Here is a 21,025-nt window from a genome sequence, read left to right on the forward strand (position 1 = left end):
GCATCTTAACATTAACAGTTATTAGAGTGGTATTTAACGCTCAGTCCGTCTTATACTTCTCTTTTAAGAACCGCTCTCCAGATAGCGATTCGTCACACATCAACAGAGGGATCCAAAACGACAGTTTCCCTAAGCACCTGCTGCGTATATTTAAGTGCAGGGTGAAGATCTGCACGCATTATTTCCACATGAAGATGTGACTACTGTTAAAATAAGACTACAACTAAGCGGCGCCCAACTTGTATTTAACATTAATTTCTCAGTTTTTCCCCTGTCAGGTTTCTTATTCAAGTGTTCTCAAAACAGATTTACTCCACATCTGTAATACCATGCGACATATATCCAGTCCTGGGATTAAGATTATGAAAGCTACTGTATAATCTTCTATGATTATCCTGTTGGATCATTCCAACCCACAAGATGTTAAAGAATGGAGAGAGGTCTTCAGCACATCTGCTCCCACAATCCTCTCTGTTTGGGCTGTCTGCTGTGAAATCTCTGGATTGACTACATTGTCCACACACCATCTGTCCAACGGCCCTCAGAAAAGCTCTATAATAAGATCATTAATTAAATCACGGGCACTGTTTGGCCATATTTGATTAGAGAAACTAACAATTCTTCCGCAGTGAGTTAATAATTAAAGATAATTAAAGTCGAAAAAAAATATCTGGACAGTTATTCAATGACAGTAATATAAGGCAGGAGTCCAACAATTTTGAAAAAACATCTCCAGTTTTTTGCTTTTTTTTCTGTCAAAAACTAAATGAAGCTAAAACAAATGTCCATGTGTGCATGTGAATGTGCGAGTTTGTCTGTCTCTGTATGTCAGCCCTGTGATTGACAGGCCCTCTCTCCCAATGACCGCTGGGATCGTACGTCTGATTTTAAAGAATGGGGCTACTCGAACCATTTAACTGAACTTAAAGACCGGAATCAGGAGGAAGCAGCTTGGTCTGTACAAAGGATGGCGATTTCTGCCATTGGACAGTCTGAAGAGCCATAATGAGTCTATGAAACTCAACGTATGAGTTTTTAAGCACTGTCCCCTTTCGAGGTACCCAGCGGCAGAGATTGACCCAGAATGGTGGAATGGAGACGGTTCTCAAAGTGTCTGTAGCACCGCTGACGGACTCAGTTGCTGAGAGTAGAAATTGCATAGAATAGCCTCAGCTTTGGGAGCCATCCACTTCGATCTGAGGGTCTGGTCACTCTGCCTGTTTCCTCTCTCTCTCCACTCACACTGGTGCTTGAGGAGGATAATGAGGAAGATGGTGAGCTGTGTAACACCACTAACACTCCTCTGTAGATAGATGAATTAGGTTTCGGTCGAGGTACTAAGAGATGAGCCCTCACTTAAACTCATTACTCTTGATTTGCTTCAAATTGTAATTTAACAACAAATCGATCCTCTAGTAGCTCTGACCTTTGCTGGAAGGCTTTTACACTTTCCTTTAAAGCGCCAATGCGACACAGGACTTCAGAGCAGCTACTTTTCAACCGGGCTGGATGAGGAATCAGCACTTTCTGTTCTTCTGTATCACTGTATGGATGACGATGACATGGTGAAGCCTGATGTCATTTATTTTGGGGCTTTTTTTATGCCTTTTTTTTTTACAAAGCTAAGACACTGGATAGAGTTACAGAATGTGGGAAAGGAACGTCAAGTCCAGGCTTTCCGCCTGGAGTACCACCGCCACTGCACATGGAGTGTGTGCTCTAACTAGGATAAGACATGTTTCAGAGTTTCAAAGACTTATGTGTTCTGAGAAGGTCAGATAATGACCTCACTTTTCTTAAAACCAAGTGGCTACCTCCAGTGTCCAAAATGAAGTGAAGAAAATGAAGTTCCCATCGTGGTACTCAAGATATTTTGGTCGTATTAGTTAAAGTCTTTATCAGCTCACACTGTAAGGGGGAGACACTTCGTGGTTAAATATATCCATCTGCATGATTCAGGTGTTAACCCCCCTTAAGGGAAAGGGAGGGAGCATCAGTAGATCAGTAGATTAGAAACATAGTGGAATAGTCACCTGGTTCTGAGAGTGTCACACAGGAAGGACACGAAGCAGAAACACAGCTCAGAGTGTCTCACAGGCACCTTTCACTTGATACTTTAATTTACTGCGATTTAGAAAAGGTGTCCATTAGTGAGGAAACATAACAGAGAGGATCAAAAGATCAGGACTGTAGTTAAGAAGGACATGAACTCATCTACACTTCCAAAACAACCAGCGGATGATGTCACTCAGGCTTAGTGCATGTTTATTTGCAGACAGTGTTGAGTTGCATGATGGGAACAATAAGATCGCAGGCCTCAGTTGGACGTCTTCAGGATTTTAGACCACAATCAGTTGGTAAATAAAAAAAGGAGATTGTATGCATGAGGGTTTTTTAAAATTTTTTTTTTTTTAACAAATACACTTCTGAAGTTTTCCGCCCTCATCTTTGATTTAACACCAAAGTTGGCCAAGTTTGTTTCCTGACGTCATTTGGAGACACTCGAGCATCTTCAAACAGTTCCTTTAACTGCTTGCACAGCTGTCCGATTGCAAATATTTGTACGGCTCATTTATAGAGACGTCCAAATATCCACATCATTTTTTATTTCAATGAGAGTTTCAGCTCTTCAGTGATGAAACATTGCTTTTGCTGACCCACTTTTTCAAAGCTGGCATGATAAACTGCTTCTGTTTGAGGCTATTTAATGTAGTACTGAATTGCTTCCATTAAGAAGTGCCTGTTTCTTAATAATTGATGTTGTGGACCTTCATTTAACATATCACATATTTTCATTAAGTGAAAATGATAATGCAATTGTAATGTTATACAAGCATACCCACGCTACATAGAAGTCAACCATCAATCAATCATTTGTTTAGCTTCAGTGTTATCTCGCGTCGTTTACTGAAGAGCGTGTGGGATAAGATTCAGGAAGGATCTCTCCTTTGGTTTCCTCGCGTTCCCGTTGTCCACACTCGGATGGTGGATGGCACTGTCGACACGGTCTGATGGTGGTGGCTGGATGTCAGGGACGTCGGGTGGTAGTAGTGTCAGATCACCTCGCTGAAGGCAACTAAGCGACTCGTAATCCAAGTAATCAAGATACTGTGAGGGATGAAAACGAAGCAACGTTCCCTGAATAACAACTCCATGAATCCGTCCGTCACGGATGCACATCATGAACCACTTTTTGATGTCAGACGTATTATTAAAAGTTTGGGGAAGTCTGACTACACAACTTTCCAGGAAAGATTGGGGCCATTTGCTCTAAAGCTGCTACATTACACACACAATTAGGCACTCTGAGAACAGGCTGCACAAATCCTTCTTTGGAATGGAAAGCGATGATTGAAACGCAGCTCAGACTGCAAATTTCATAAAACTAAAAAATAATTAAGGCACATATTTCAATTCATTTATGCTTCTTTACATGTGGTTTAAAGTGTCATTTAAATTATTATTCTTTTTTTTTTTTTTACTGTGGATAGACTTGAATTAGTTTCCCTTCAGAACACACAATCTTCATTATTGTTATCAAAAAGGTAAAGCTCACCAGTTACCTAAAGCTCACCCTCTAAAAGAGAGAGATTATTCTAACTGAACTAAATTTTAAAGCTCATATTTCTATCAAGCATTCATAAAATTTCATTACCATTTATCTAGAACGTGTAATCGTGCAGGTTTTGAGTGACGTCCATCTGGCATTGCATGTTACAACCAGTGTTGTGTAGCATTAGTCTTGTTTTGTGCAGGCTTTTTATGACGCCTTTATTGGAGAGACAGGACTGACAATAGAATCCAAAAAAAGCAGCCACAGGTTGGATTTGAACCTGGGCTGCCCCGCTTGGACCGTCATGGCCTCCACAAATGGGGGTCGGCTCACTAAGCACTCTACTGTACCCGAGCCCCCAGCATTAATTGTATTGATTGTAGTGTGGAGGCAGCAAAGTGGAAGGAGCACATCAGTGCAAGACACGTTTTCCACGGGGAGGACAAGAAAGTGTATCATTCTGTTTCATTTTGTATCTGCATGGTCAGGAGGAAGTTTGGTTGAGATGGCATTTCCAGCATGGCGATTGCCATCGGAAGGTTTTCCAAAGCCTCTTTAATGAAACAGTTGATGACGCCGTGTACTGTAGGCTTTGTCCATTAATATTCATGATCTATGGTAGTTTCCACTGTCTTCACGTTACATTTCTTAAATTCTCAACTTATACTGAAGATTCTCCAAATTGTAGCAAGGCGATATCGTAGGCAGAAAGAAGCCACAGCAGTGCAAAGCTTATGACGTTAAGAGTGCAGGACAGAGGTTTGATGCAGGCTGACAGGAGGATCTAAAATTGTCAAATGGCAGAGAAAAATGAATTATATCTATTGCTGGATGTTGAGTCTAGTAGATGTGACACATGTTCCTTCATGTGAAATGTAGCGGCATGCAGAGCCCCCTCCGCCTGTTAATGCATGTCTCCTCAGCCAGCTGCATTCAGACACACTGCAGGCCAGACATGTGTCTTAACGCCATTTCATCCAGCTGGCTGCTACCAGCTTGTGTAATGTGTAATAGTGGATCGGCTGTTACAAGTTTAGTCTTTTTATGGACTGTCACTTTGGTGTGAATCAGTTGTCACAGTTTTGATCGTCAGGGATTTGAGCTCAAAGTCAGGGCATCGACGTTGTGTTGAGGTGTCAGAAACGTCTGCAGTGCGAGAAAAAAAAAAAGGAAAAGGAGACAAATTGATCGATAGATTTATTCACCATCTTTCATCGCTTTCAGCTGTCGCACACCAGATGTTTAATGTGTTTAGAGGCTTCGATCTGAATAGCAATCTAATCATTTTCCTTGAGCCACACACCATGTCGATGATCAGCAACACAAGACCATCAGAGATGCAGATCGTCTGATAGACAGTCGAGTGCATTTTGGTGTAGTGTTACCAGCACAATAGCACCGGGATCACTTTGTCAAGGGGATTAAATGGATTTACGTCTCTGGATTAGGATGTAACCAGCTGGGTACGTTTGTGAAAGGAAGTGTATGTGTGTGTGTGTGTGTGAGAGAAAGAGATAGGGGGCTTGTTTTAATGGTCTCTGTCAGGTGATACTGCTGTTAGAGAAAAGCTTCTTTTCTTCAGAACACCACACAATTAAGCCTGTAGTGCGGTTCAGCTGAACATTGAAAAAAAAAATCACCACTGTAAACAATTTGCAAAAAAAATAGCTCTTTGTATCATTCTGAGATAATCTTATTTATAAGCACAAGTCTGTTTTGATATGTTACAATTAGGGTATCATTCGTGCCTCTTTCCTCAATAATAGGGTTTTATTTGTTGTTCCTTGTTTAGAGAGAGTACTTGCATGACATTTAAAGCTGCTGTGAGGACTTTGTCGAGGTTGTGTCATTTTTTGTGTCGACAAAAAAAATCTCAGAATTCTTTATTTTAGAAGTCTTACACGCACTTCACAATGAATCATCAGTGTTAAAAAGGCTGTTTCTTGCCCTGGTTGTCAATTTTGTCATTTGACAGCATGTGGGGGGGAGGGGGGGGGGGGGGGCAGGCTTTCCAATCTTTCTATGATGATCGGGATCGCTTTCGTTTTTCATACAGAGACATCTACATTTAATTAAGTCTGTTGAATAGCTCAAAATAATCCTAACAGGAGCTTTAAAGTTGACTTGTTATGCAGATCCAGATAGCCGGCCAATCAAATGAAAGTGGGCACAAGGGGAGGGGGGGCCTTAAAGAGACCTGAAATGAGGGATTTTAGCACCAGTATCCAATAAATAAATTAGACTTGTAACTCATGTAAAACTACTTTAAAGGTTTCACAGACTGACAACATGAAAGGTGAAATTAAGTGTAATATGAGATATTTAAAAAAACATGACCATTTCATACACTGCATGCCTCTCTATTTGTACCTATACTGATTAAATAATCATTGTTCCTGTGAATCTGATCAGAAATGTTGTTTGGTTCTGAATGTTAAGAGGAAGGGAATCACAAACAGTAATATTGCACAGTATCATGCTACCAAACTAAAGTATTGCTCTTGAACTGGACAACAGTTGACCTGGAATGCAGTGTGAGGCCTCATTAGCTGATGTGCTAAAGAGTTAGCATCAGTCTTTGAAGGTTCCTAACATCATCAAGTGTTGACTCTTTCACTTCTCTCTTCTCATGCGCTCACTTTGTAACAGCTTCATGCCTGCTTTGTTTGAATGTTTTTTTTTTTTTTTCAGCAGTGTGCTTTTCATCATCAAGCTAACTGTTTTGTGAACACAGTGCAATTATTTAATTATAAGGTAAAAAAAAAAAAAATCATGAATAAGACACTCACGGAACAATTCAATGTACAAACAATTTAAATGAACACATTTCCACCCTTGTGTGCAGAGTTTCTGTTTCAATAAGTATACTTTAATACCATAACACTTCTGATAAAAGCCCAATTTAAGGTCCCACTTCTTTTTCACTGGGCTGAAGTTGCTGCATGTTTTCAGAAAAAACGACAGATCTCCGTTTGAGGAATTAGATTGCATTTAAAAAACTAAAAATAAATGATGAGCTGCAACATCTGTGTTAGACAGACAGAATGATGGTGGCATGTGTAATTAGTGTGAGAAAGAAGGTCAGAGGTCAGCAGTGAGTGAGATCATCCACAGAAGCCTCCAGCGTCATGATCGAGTAAAAGAATAAAGAAATGTAAACCTCAGTGAGTGACAGCACGGACGGGAACAACTCTGCCGCTTATGTTACCACAAAAAAACTAAATTTTAGTGTTTAAAACATTTCTGGTCAGAAATATCGTATCACCTTAGTCCACATAAACATCTCATTAACGAGACAGGAGCTGAAACAATAAGCCAAATGTGCATGTTGAAATGAGATGTCTATAAATGAGTTACTATATCTCATCTGAAGACACTTACAAGTAAACTTCTCCTTGATCTTGGGGACTGTCATGGTACTTTATTGTACAAATAGGACGGTGGATGGAGTCGGAAACCAGGGAGAGAGAGAGAGTTCAAACGTTGACGCTAAACGTGAAACTTGGCCAGAACCAAGTTTCCGCTGACGTATCGGGCACATGGGGAGGGGTCAGATTAATAAGGAGCTTTCTGAGCTTCAAATATGGCAGCGCTAATAAACTAGTGTCCCAGACTGAAAAGTTAATGGTGAAAGTGAAGATAATAGGTCTCTTTAAAGGCCTTTCTCTTAATGTCGCCTATGTCTCAAATAAAGGCAGAGTGACTAAATAGTAACTGGGGCTACACGTTGAAGTTTTACGGTATCTTTTATTCCTTAATGGCTTTGATGAAGAGGCTCCTCTTCAGTTCATAACAGAACTTTATATTATGTGAAAATCTTTAAAGAACGTAACATTCCTATAAGAGATATAAAGGAAACTGTTTTTCCAATTCGAGGGAAGTGTTGGTCCGTGTCATTGCCTCGTTGTCACTTGTTCACAAAACGTCGACTGGGATTGTTTTTTGTTTTTTTTTGTGCATGGTGTCTGATTTGGAGAGGGCAGCCGGTGGTGATGGTAAGTTTTGGGTCGATCAAATCGCTTGAATCTGGGAAAGATTTGGACGAGGTAGGATTTTGTTTTTGTGTGGAGGAGACGGGGGATTTTTGTGCCGCACGGTTACAGCAACTGGAGCGATAACAGGAACATCTTTTGTTGTATTTTAATCAATCATGGCATGTCTGTGTCTGTGATGTGAGTCGTTTTTATTGATATCTAAAATAATGTCTCATCAATCCCCACCTTTTCTTTTTATGTACTGAAACATGAAACATGGAGTCAGCCTTTGGACAAACTATAAATGTTGATGATCATAATTTCCTCTATTTATTTTCCTCATATTTTATTGGCTTTGCACATTTCCAATCAAAAACTTTATACTTTAAACTTCCAGCATGACGCTTACCTCACCTGTTTGCTGTAACTCCTCCCACTTTTTTCAATTTCACCCACGTTAGATTTTTCCCTCAGCCTTCTTTGGGAAAAGGGATTTTCTTTCTTTAAGCCTGTCTCACCTCAACACACCTCACGTTGCCTCAATGTTCGGTCAAATACATACACTGCAAAAAAATCCAATATTATAAAGTATATTTGTCTAATTCATAGTCATCAACATGTCAGCATTAACCCATGAATACCATCAAACATTTACCCGTGTTACCGTTAGTTTAAGCTGTTTGACTTTAGTTTGTGATCTGTAGCCACTTCCTGTTCCTGTTCTTAAGTTCATGTCCAAACTTTCCATCTACCAGAAGCTCCTTAATGTATTTCAAAATAAAAGCAGTGTTGAATTTAAACAGCTTGTAGAGTATTTTCATCTTAAGCTAGTACAAACATTCAAAATTAAAGCCTAAAAAAAAAGGAGAATCCTGATATTTCAATAATGCCATTAATAATATGATTAACTGTTGAAATTAAATTATTACTTTTTATTATTATCACTGTTAAATTTTTTTAAATTATTTTACAGCCCTAGTCATGTCACTGATTATTATTAAGCCTCATTCACCTGACAGACAAACATCTTAGTTCATGATATAATCAGAAAATAAGGCTGAATGGATGATCTTGTGGTTAGTGAAATGAGCTGATGGTTTAAAAGCAAAGATTAATTGTCGAGTGTCTTGAAGTGGTCTGCACAATCTCACTGTGTGTTCAATTTAAAGACACTTTTCTGGACTTATCAGGTGAATGTGGCTTATAAAAAAATGTAATAAGATATTTTTGACCTGACGAACACAGCGGCTTATGCTGCGTTTAATTGCACTTGGAACTCGGGGAAAAAAGCAACTCGGAAAAGAGCAATGAACAGCCATTTAAGTAGGAATCCCTAATCAGAAACTCTGCAAAGTCTGTGTTGACTGAGTCGGTGGGATTGATATTAGATATGCATTAGAGATGGGTTTTTTTTTTGTAGTGTATCAGACTCTTTTTACACACACGCTGGTCCTCGCTTTCACCGGTGTGACCACATCACCTGAATGAATCTGTTGCAGCCACATGACCACACTGCCTGCTCTGACACCATACAACACTGCCCTATTTATTTAGGTTGTATTCTCTCGCACAGCTTTTAATCACTTGTGGTTTTATTAGAAGAAAAAAAAAAAGTCTGCAGAATTAATCAGTTATTGATACTAAAAGTTAGAGCCCATCATTTATTGAAAAAGCTAAATAAATAAAAAGATATGCAGAGCTCAACGCACCAGGATGAGTCGGCCCCAAGCATCTAGACGTACTTTTTCATCCCCTTACCAGCGTATGACTCATGATCGATACTGCTTCTTAAATCTTTGAACAGGGATGCAAGTTTTTCTCTTATCTGCTGCCAATAAAGACTTGTTTGAAGGGATGCGATTCTTCAAGGTTATGTCAAATATTCAGTGCAGATTGTGCAGTTAAGACTCTGTCCTGTATGTCAGGTCAGTGAAGGCCTGTACAGAACCCAGCGTTTCCTCTGCAGGGGTTACTATAGGTCACTTGCATGATGTTTTATGCCTTGCATGGTTACCACATGCAACGGCCAGTACTAGTCTGCATGCTTCTTAATGAATGTCTTCCTCTCTTTCTCTCTGCCTGTCCGTGCTTCCAGAAGACAACAATGCTGAAGGTGGGTATTTTATGTCTTTGGTTTCCATTTTACATGTTGTCATGGTTACGGCAACTCAAACAATGTGAACAGATGTTTTATGGTATTGATGTTACTGGATGGTAAGTGGTAATCTTCAGGTTTTCAAACTTTTTCTTCAGTCTTGGGTACAAACTGATGAAATGTTTCTCGGGTGTTTGAAGTGAGTAATGAGATTTACGATACTGTGGTATAAACAAAAAAAAAACCAATTGATCAAAAATGGACCTAAATTCGTTTTGATAGATTTATGAAGAGTTCGAAAGCACTTGATGAAGTATTTTATTCAAATGTTTCAGCTTGCCACTCTACTGCTTTCTGAACTATTTCTTCACGGTAAATTATATCACTAGCTGGTGGTGTGAGCGATTTGTTGGGATGAATGTCTTATTATTAAGTCCGCCATTAAAACTGACAGTAACAACTTCTTTACAGACATTTCAAAACGTTATATATTTCTTTTTTTTTGTATTTTTTTTCGAGATCATTTATTTTGCATATTTTAAGAGTTCAACGGGATGATTTGGATTATTGTTATTTGTTGTGTTAGTTTTAAATCAGCAGGCTAATAAAAGTGTACACTGAATAATGTTAATTTAAGCAATTTTTGCTCGTCTCGACATAAAATGCACAATGATTCAACCATTTACAACCTGTTCTTATGTTATGACACGAGCGTGACTCGTGGATACTTGACAGTTGTTGAAGTTCCAGGTAACACAGTGTTGGGCTATATTTGTGTGCAGGGATTGATCTTTCATTGGTAGGTGGGATGATGGTCTGTGTATTTCTCAGAAAGACAAAAAAAAAGAAGGTCAACCTGAATATATATTTCTGAATGATGACTAGTAAGAGTAAGTGGCTGATGATGCATTGCAACCTGCTCCGGTTGATAAATGCTCATCACTCTAACCCTGTCTGTGCAGCCTCCTCTTCCTCTCCGTCCCACACTTCCCCTATCCCAACACTCCTCGGGTAACACAGGCATCTGCTCTGGCAGAGATGCCTGCATGTCGGTGTCACACAGCTTCCCATGATCCCTTGTTCTCTGCTGACTGTGCTCTCGTTTTCCTTTAAGGTCTTGCACACCTGATGATGGGCGACCAAGGTATGAACTCTGTTCCTTTCTCCCGTCGTTCCTCCATTGTCCCTCTCTCTCCCATTGTGCTCACAAATGTGCAAACCTCTAACTCCCTCTCGGTGCTCAGGCTTGAAGCTTCAGATATACGCTGTCATTTCACTTATTCTGAGTGACCTACTTGGTTTCATTCTCCAAGCCTCATTTTATTTTACTTTTTTTTTTCACATGACCTCTTTTTAAGCTCATTTGGCTTTCTTCTCCTCACTCTGCCGGGTGTCATTTCTCCTCATCTTTTCTTTCCTTTTAATTATTCACATCCACATTCTGATGTTTTATGATGATTTGGTTCAAGTGAAGGCACATTAGCATTAAAAAATGATTCAGATAGAATGCATGTCGGTGGACTGGATTTTTAACATAATCCTACATCTGTCCTTGTAATGCATGATTCTGTTCATACCGTCTGTTGCATTCTGTCACAAACTTTCCATCGATGTGGCGGCTGCACATTCTTCTCATGCCGCACAGCAAGAACGTAAAGCATTACTCTTCTTCTACTTGCCTTTGTTGCACCCTCATATTCCCTCTCTAATATTTGCACATATAGGTAGCCATCAAGCCTCTTTCTCCTGTCGTCTGTCCTTTTCTGACTGGGCACTTATCAGTGTCTCCTCTCCTTTTTGTTCTCCCTCTTTGTCTGGAATCTGCTTTCTTCATGGAACATTTCATCAAATCTCATAGGTAAAAGTAAAGGTACTTCCCTTTCGATTCTCTGAATTCCTAAATCAATCACAACAGTGTTTGTGGCATTTTATACTCAATGCTACAAGTGTACAAGATCATTGGCATTTACAAAACTGATTATTTACTATTATAGTAAGAAACGGATTTCTTACTATAAATGATGTTTTTCAAGGTAGGTGCTGCTTTCACTTTGCATCGACACTCTCATGCCACTCGTTTCTTTTCTGCTCGTTGCATGGGAATCATTAATGAGACACATGGGGAAATAACAATAGTTGCTGTCCTAACTCCAGTGCGGCACCTCGTCTGAGGGGTCACTGCATTCCTGCTGTAGAAATGGGGGTTTGCGTGAGGTTTGATTAATGTAGTGGGTCTCCAATCCTGTGGACTGTGATCCTCACCTCCTCTCCCTTTGGGGTAAGTGGACTTCTGATCTTTGCTATTTGACTTTCCTCCTCAGGGCAGAGACGGGAAGCTTGGCTTCTAAGATCCCTACTGAGCATTCAAGGTAAAGATGTGATTCCTTTAAGTTTGTAACTGCAGTTAAGCCATATTTAGGGAGCCATCGTAAGCTTACTGAAATGTGGGAGACTTGAATGTCATGTCACTCATTGGAGACGAAGATTAAAAAAAAAAAAGATACGAATTCTATTTTAAAAAGTAGGGATTAACACGCGGACTTTCAAGTGTCCCACTTGCATTTTAAAATAATTTCTTTCGTGATTTTGCTTGCTCATGTTGTTGCTTTGAATATGATTATGTCGTTAGTTCTAGTTTTGCATATTCATTGAAGCAGTTTTATGGCATTTATTTTCCTTTAATTTCTTTATAAAACATTTGCGTTATGTTAAATGCTACCCTTTGTCATAAACTTGTGAAGTATCACCGGAACAGGTAAGTCTTCAAACTGCCCTGTGGACGTACGCTGTGAGGCTTTACATTATGCTGTGTGAACAGGAATGTCACATATCAGTCTGTTCTCAGTACCATGTCAAACACTGACACTTTGTCCCAAAGCTCACAGACGCACAGGTCACCCTTTAGAATCTATATGAGGGATACTGGGTTTTAATCTAACTTAATGTGAACCTTTCCTCGCACATACAAGTCACTCGACTGTAGGTGCCGTGGCAGCTCGGAAGTCCACTCAAGGTTGTGGTCAGGGTTTATGGTTAGGCCAAACAACACTTGGCACTGGAAACCTAGTCACATCTGAAAACATTTTGATGAAATTTACATTTGAAAATATTTACTTTAGCTTTATTACACGGATGAAATACATATTTGATTGTGATTGGCTGTTTTCACAAAGAAAAAGTCAACTGTATCTCCTCAGAAAAAAACTTTTACATAAAGAGGGAAACAACTCTACGCACAGAATCTGGAGGACTGGTTAATTTGAAAAAAAAAAAAAAAACCTCACCCAACTTAACTCAACCAATCTTAACCTTACCTCACCACAACTCACCTCACACACCACTCAAACCAACCCAACCTGACCACACCTCACCTCGGCTCACCTCACTTTTGAAGCACCTCCATCAACCTAACCCAACCCAATCAAACCCAGCTCAACCTATCCTAACGTACCCTTTCCACAGCTCACCTCACCCCGCCTAACCTGACAGAACCCTGCCTCCCCCAACCCAATCCAACCCAACATAACCACACCACACCACACCACATCTAACCCAACCCAACCCAACCCCATCCAACCTTTTTGAGACAAAGTGTGGGTTTTTGACGACCTAGGATGAGAACAGGCTGCATATTCTTGCTGCTAGAAACACATTATTATGAATGTAGATGTTTAATTTTCGATCACCAAAGGTAAGTGATATTTTCTTAAAACTGTTGTTTTGTTATGGTTTTGCACATGGATAGATACAAGTTGTCTTCTCATTATACAGTGGAGGCTGGAGTATTATTCTCCATGAGGGGAAGGCACAGTTTCTCACAGATGGACCAGGGTGTAGGTTTTAGTTTGTCAGCTTGATGCTGACAAATATTGATAATGGCCATTAGCTAGCTAACATGATTGAGCATCGTGACGGCGGTCATTTCAACTCAAGGGACAATCTTTTTTACTGACCAGGAAGAAGATTGTTTTTAAGGAAACTTATGCAAAGTTAGATTTTCAGCATCTCTACAATCTGTAAGTCTACAGTTATGTCATTGGTCAAAAGTTGTTGGCGGGTTGGATGATTGAGTGACGCTGTGGAAGAGAATGAAAGAAGATGCCGCTTTGCCCAGGCTGTAAAGAAATGAGCCCATTTAGAGATTATTTTTTTCCCATGTAAAAAACAGTTTTGGTTTCTAATTTTTTTCCCCAAAATGACCAAAATATATCTGCCAGTTTCAAGTCTCTGGAGAAAGTTCCCTGCAGAGGTGGCACCAAAACTAGAGGCTCTTTTCCCGAGCTCAGTCCATCCACGTGAAACAGAGAGTTGACAAACATCACAGGAACTCGAGGCATACAGTAGTGTCTTTAAGTGACTGAATTATTGAATAACGCTTTTACCATTATGTATGGCAAATTTCAACGAAAGGCCTTTATTTCTCTGAAACAAACGTGTCACACTCTCGAGAAAAGACGCTAAAAAATCTGGTGATACATCATCTACAGACTTATTTATTTTTTATCCCATCGTTAATAACACAATAACAGATTATAATCAATAGGCACGTAACATGCGTGATGCTCACTTCTGTTTTTAATGTAAGCTCTTCAGCCACCATACTGAACACACAGGTTGTTACTTCCACTACAACAAACACTTGTCTTACTGTACAAGTGGCAGAAGGAAGCCACAGGGAGAGATTGAGAGAATGCTGATGAGGCACAAACCTGAGCACACAGTTTCTAATTTGGGCCATGGTTAGCTGTCCCCGGTGTTACAGAGTAAAACCTCGTCACCGGTTATGTAGTGTGTGGTCACAAACACATATCCCTTTAGAGTATTAAATCGAGGAGAGCGGACAGGGCCTGTAGTCAGTGTCTGCTTTAAGCTTTGTAAGTATATTGTGTATTATGTTGCTCCTCCCCCCTCGAGGTCCTCCTGTGTCATGTTAACCACTTGTATAGTTTATCCTCTGTTTCAGAGATGCTCCCTGGAGGATGCACTAGTTTTTTTTCTTCACTGCTTTCAGGCTGGTGCATTGACACTGGATTCCTGAAATTTTCGCTTGCACCCGACTCTAGAGAGCAGAGCATACAGTAGGATAAGTCATAATACTGCTGGCGCACAAATCACAGGGTATTTAATTGCTGTCATCACAATAAACTGCCATGTGCAGCTTAAGAGGGAGCGCAGGCTGTGCAGGCAGGCTTACAGGTACAACTGAGCTATTTCTAAATTAGTGTACTTTCTAATGTAATTGCTTGCACTTTCCAAAGATGGAAATTGTCACTTTTTATTACACCATTCACATTCAAGGGGATTTAGATTTGATGAACAATTGGAATCCTTCGCTAGAGGTTTTGGACACAATGACCTGACAGAAAGGTATTTCATGCTTCTGCAAGGCTTTTTTAATGCTTTCAGATGGTCACAGCAAATGTGTCGTTATCGAGTATTTGACTGCCTTGGTCATCCTTACATTTTCATGCTTAATTTTTATGCTTTGATGAAGATACTGAATATGAAATGTGATAAATTTTGCAGCCATTGTAGGAGTTAAAAGGCTGTTGCTATTAGTCATGTCCTCACACATACAAATCCACTGTGGCTTGTGGTTTTGAGGAATATACAATCACACAGTTAACATGTATGAGGATCTGCGTGGGTGTATGTGCGTGTTAGTGTGATTAGTCTACGTATCTTTTTCTGCTAAATGAATAAAACACAAGTCACATGAGATGCAAACGATGGCACGATCACTGCTGCTCTGCGCATAGGAGGAGTGCTAATTAAATCACATGCTAAAGTCTGTTAAAGTTAAATACAGATTCATGCACAGCTCTATGTTCATGATGAAACAGACATCACACAGAGCTAAAGGAGTGCATAGATATCTAATGTTTAGTTTCCGATCTACTCCAGGACATGTTGACTTAACCCTGAAGAAAAAGCAGCTTGTAAGGAGATGTGCATATGTTTGCATTCCTAATGGAGTCGTATTCTTAAGCTGGGATTCAGTGCAGCTCGGTGAGTAAGTGTTGTAGGAGTGCGTTTAGGTCATTGGAAGAGCCTCACTTAACATGCAGTATGTGGGATTTTGAAGTACTGCCCGTTTACTTCAACACAAGCTCAGGAAGACACTTCAGAGTCCCATACATATTATGCTGTTTCACCATCTGTTTAACAGCAACAGGGGTCACAAAGGAACATTATCTCAAGAGCGCCAACACTCGAAGCTTTAACTCGCACTCTTGAAAACACAGAGCAACACGGACCAGCTACTTTACGAGTTTTGACTATTTAGTGCAGTCAGTCAAAATAGTGGTTTTATTATTATAACTGTTTTTAGAGGATTTCACTGCTTCATCTACGTTTTTTTTATGCATTTATTGTAGAGTTGGAAATCAGGGAGACAGAAAGTGTGAGTGGGGAATGACATGCGGGAAAGGAGCCTCAGGTCGAATTCAAACAGGTCGGATTCAGTACACATCGATGACACCATGACATGCTTTCCTGACTCTATTTGTTTCTGGCCGTACAAAAACTCACATTAGAATTTCTTTATAGGTGTGATTTGGATGCGGTGTAAATGACGTGAAGTGCCTGAGTGTAAGGAAGCAAACAGTCAAAGCAGCAGCTGGAATAAAGGCAGCAAAGCAGTGCTGGTTGGTGTCATGCGGTCTCTTGTCGGGGGTGGGTTTGATTCTCTCTTTTTTCTCCAGTTAACAGCTTTGTGAGGTGACAGCTGAAATCTTTCCGGTTGTCAGAGTACGACATCATGCTTTTACACATATGACTCGATACAGGTATCTGTCAGCGAGGAATAACAACTATTACGACATGCAATGGCTCGATTTGTCAGGCTGTTGGAGAACAGATATTCAAACTGTCATCTTAATGTTAGAGTTGTATATATGTGTCATCCTGTGTGATCCTGGGGGGAGTATAAAACATCGTTGGAACGTTTGAGTACCACTCCATGAGTATACGTTTGAGATCCCATTTTCTCTTTTAATGCTCTTATGAAGCTGAAGCCTTGAGACAGATTTGGCAAAAACATTTTTGAGATTTTGATTATTTTTTCGTGCACAAGAATCAAAATCAAATCGTCAGAACCGTTTAATTATTGTCATTGTTACAGGTACAAGTACAACGAGAGCGAGATGATAAGTCGAAGGGGTATCTCATATTTTTGGGTGATAGCTGTAACTGAAGATTCTCCTGATCTAATGCCCACGACACCTCTGCGATGAAGACGCAACAAGTTCCTTCTGATAATGTTCTGATAATGTAGAGCGGCATGTCAGAGTGCAACTTGTCAAGCCTTGTCTGCTTTCTTTATCTGACAGGTAACACGATGCCACGTGATGTGCGTTGAATCAACAACAGCCGTTGCCTTTGTAGCTTCACATGAAACCTAAAAGACTGTCAGGGAAATCCTTTCAGCTCCATTGATTCCCCCAGGATTACAACTTCTCAGCTTTAGCCCGACATACGAGTACATCTCTGGTTGTAGTTTCTTTAAAACGAAAGCTGACCAGTTTATTATATGGTTAGTACTATTTGCTAAAACCGAGATTTCCTTAAGTTAGGCCTGCGCTGAATTCTCTTTTGACCGTCTCGCTTGATATTTCCTCTTCAGGGCAGTGAAGTGAAGTCAAAGTTAATATAAGGATGAGAGAGAGAGAGAGAGAGAGAGAGAGGGGGGGGGGGGGGGGGGGGATGGATGGATGGATGGATAGATGGATAGATAGATAAATAGATAAATAGATAGATAGATGGATAGATAGATAGATAGATAGATAGATTTAACGTAAACGTATGCAGAAACAACATTGAGTCGAGATTGTGGAGAAAATCTGTCCAAACTGATTTCACACATTTTATTATTCATGTTCCCAAATAACAATAGTGTGAACAGCATGATGGGTGAGAGGGGGGGGGGATGTGTGATGAATAAGTATTGTCAAACTTATTTTAGTAATGTTGAATCATTTGGGCTCAGATGGTGCACAGTCTTGTGACTCACCAAAGATGAAACATAACGGTATCGTCTGTATAGGATTGACTGTATATAATATGGACAGCGCCTCTCAGTCTCCTTCCAATGTGCAAGAAGAAACTACTTCCATTACATGTGCTGACATTCTGCGCTTGTGATGTCATTTGGAGCAGATTAGAGCTGATTGGAGGAGCCACAGGATTGATAAATTGATTGATAAAACTCAATGTGCCGTTGCCGTGTAAACCTTGGATGTTTATTTGAGGACTAAAGTGTTCACTATGTCACCAGATAAAAGGAATGTTTAAAGAAGTCCGACCTAACATCTTGGCCAAACTACCGGCCGAGCTGTCCTTGATGTTATCAACTTCTCAGTTAAAAAACGCAGGAAGATGAAAAGGAAGTCTGAGTTACTGAAGATGAAAGACTGCAGAGAAGATTAAATATGTTTGAGATGTGCTCGGGCCAACTGAGAGTTTTGTTTCTTCGAGGTCTTGTAAGTGTTCTACTTCTTCTTCTTGTTTGACTTAAAGTTTTCACAGATATTCTTCTTCTTGTTTGACTTCAAGTTGCATAAAAGGCTGAGTGTTTTTACGGCTCGGAGCACAACGCATTTGGCTTTTCTTTCTCGTTGAAGAGAGTTGATAAATATCATAAAGACCAACAGTCATGTCCTCCATGATCGTGTCAGCTATGTGCCTAACTATGGATAACACATATCATTGATTTAAAACGCAGTGTGTTCAAGATTTAACACTTCAGCTTTGGGTTCATTGTTTTAAGACCGGAGGTTCATGCTTGGGATTGAGTCTTAGACTGTATGAAGAATGGACATGCAGGAAACATTGGCTAAAGTGAAGCATAAAGATTGAGAGCTCCCCCTACTGGCTGGTAAAATTGAAATTAAATTCTGCCCCGGTCTGGCGCCCATCACAGTCTTACTTTGGCTTCATCTTTGTGCATTGTCTGTCTGTCTATAGAGAGTGAAGCCAACAACTCCTAGTTAAACGTTTAAGGAGGAAAACGAAAAGTAGGCACATTTTTTAACTTCTTTCAGTGACTTCACGTCCAATTCTTTGGAATCAAGCGAATGCCACCGCAAAACAGTTTCACTACCAATGATCCTTCTTTTCATCGCAACCAAAGTGTTACATTGATAGTTAAATAAAAGACGCCAGCTGACGCCGAGGTGCTTTCAAGAAGTCCCATTGGTGTTTCAGGAAAGCAGCTGAGAGCAGAAAAACAAACAAAATAAAACAAGATTTTGTGGACACAGGGGCCTCAGGGACTGGCTTCCTTGTTATTTTAGCACAGGTAGTCCAAACAAAGATTATCACATTACAATTTCATTCACCCTGAACGCTTACTCACTACATACTAATTCACCTCTTTCATGCCTGCACTGCCTGCCGTACCAGTTCCGTATACCACCCCAGGGCCATCAGTGTTTGTTACAAACAAGGTAATTGTACTTGATGGGTCGCAGAGGCAATTTTCACTGCCACAGAGATGGGGAAACAGACTCCTTTGCAGTGCAGAGAAAAAAGGCCTGTAATTGCCTGGAGTGAGATTTGTGTATCTTGACATGGCAGATTGGCAAGACTGCGCGAAAGCTCCACAGATTAGTACATTACCACAGATTCTGCTCCTAAGGGGGGAGGCAGGAAGACACACAGAGCGAGCGAAGGACTTAGAGTAGACAGAGAGAGGCACTGAAAGAATGAGCGCAAGGAATCGAGCCGAGAAAGGGAGAGGGGAAAGAAGAAGCGTGATAAAGTGGGATTATAAAACAGAGGCATGTGATTATAATAGACACAGAAGAAAAATACAGTAATGAAGGAGAAAAAGAAACACACACTCGCACACACACACAGTCTGTTGCCTGGAGTCAAATGAGACTGTTCTCTTTTTAAAGAAAATTGGGTGTATTTTGTTTCGAGCAAACATTTACTTTCATGCATCAGACCTGCTTGCCTGGCTTTCTGATGGACATGTTTTCTCTCTTAGTGCCAGTCTCAGCTTCATCGCCAGCATCCTCAATCAGATAAAAAGAAGAAGCGCACCTTCACATCTCTGAACTGTCATAACAGGCTGACGACGCAGGCAGGTTTCAACATCACTCCCGTCTCCTCTTGCAGACCATCAACGATAACAAAATCCAAACGGCCAACTTTAGAGTAATAGCATCAATGCCGTTCAGAAAGAATATTTATTATCAGAGATGACAAGCATATATATTTCTCCAAAAACCCCAAAGAAAGTGGCAAAGGAGAATGTAGAATAAAAAGGTTGGATCAATATGAACAAGGCTCATCTGGCTCCCCAGGTAGAGTGGAAGGAGATCTGCTCCGGATCAATAATGCTGGTCGATGCCAGTGAGAGACTGCAGTGATGAAAAACTCTATTTCTCGGCCTGCAGAACAGGGTGGATGAATCTTAACAGAAAATAGATAAAAAAGGGAGATACCTACACTTCAGCTGCAGACGGTGAAATGCATCCGAAGCTTGTTGGTTTGTTTAGTTTATAGTTGAGCTTTAAGATCATTGATTAAGGACGTTTACAGCCCCCTGTGATGAAATGCTACCCAGTCTTTATTCCATTTATTTTAAACATTCTACAGTCTGTTTTTTTTTGGATATTCAAAATTGAATGAAAAATCTACAATGTATGTTTATAGAGTGACGTCGGTTCGTGCACGGCTGCTTTGTGATTCATGAGATGAACTGGTGGCTAAGCTAGCTCCCTAAGAGATAGTTAATTTCCACCATCTTTAATGGTTCATTCATCTCCTCCCATTATGCTGTTAGTCTGCCGTGTGATGCTTTCGAGGCGCGTTGGAGGAAAAAGGGATACAGTGTGACTAATTCATGGGATCAGTCACACTGGGATACATATTCATTTGTCCTTCCCATGACTGCTGCCCAGTCTGTTCACCAGGCTCTTTAGTGTTCAGAATTAGAGGAAAAGAAGAGTCAGAACAGCAGAATCCTTTTTTTTTTATGATGCACACTACACATTAACTACAGATTATGACATTTAGAGTTATTTAATGACTTTTGAATGGTAGCTGGAAAATGGACTACTGCGATTTTATAGTCACCTGACCACTTCTATAGTCACACCTGCACATTCACACACTGATGGTAGAGGCTGCTGTGGAAAGAGTCCATCAGAAGAAACATTCATCCGCTGCCATAAACGCAACGGGAGCAACTTGGAGTTAAGTGTCACATCGGACATGTGGGGGTGAAACCCTCAACCTTTGAGTTTACCTCCGAGCTAAAGCCGCTCAATGTTTTATGGCAACTCCAACTTCTTCAGAAAGTTAAGACAGGGTCATGTGTTGCATTGCTTTTCTCACTATTTTAACTGTTTTAAACAGATATTGCATCAGTTGTTGTTTTTTAGGAATTTCATA

The 21,025-nt window shown here is 40.3% G+C and overlaps 1 protein-coding gene across 1 annotated transcript in view; it reads left to right on the top strand.

Moving 5' to 3' along the window:
• The window catches only part of LOC306835502 (neurexin-1a-like), a 285,076-nt gene that overhangs the window by 14,811 nt on the left and 249,240 nt on the right, over window positions 1-21,025 (top strand). The window contains exons 3-6 of the mRNA XM_079362091.1: window positions 9,623-9,640; window positions 10,737-10,766; window positions 11,481-11,492; window positions 11,944-11,991. Of these exons, the coding sequence (XP_079218217.1) occupies window positions 9,623-9,640; window positions 10,737-10,766; window positions 11,481-11,492; window positions 11,944-11,991 (108 nt within the window). The remainder of the gene's footprint in view (window positions 1-9,622; window positions 9,641-10,736; window positions 10,767-11,480; window positions 11,493-11,943; window positions 11,992-21,025) is intronic.

The sequence above is a fragment of the Symphodus melops genome (genome assembly GCF_947650265.1).
Source record: "Symphodus melops genome assembly, chromosome: 15".
Lineage (NCBI taxonomy): Eukaryota > Metazoa > Chordata > Actinopteri > Labriformes > Labridae > Symphodus > Symphodus melops.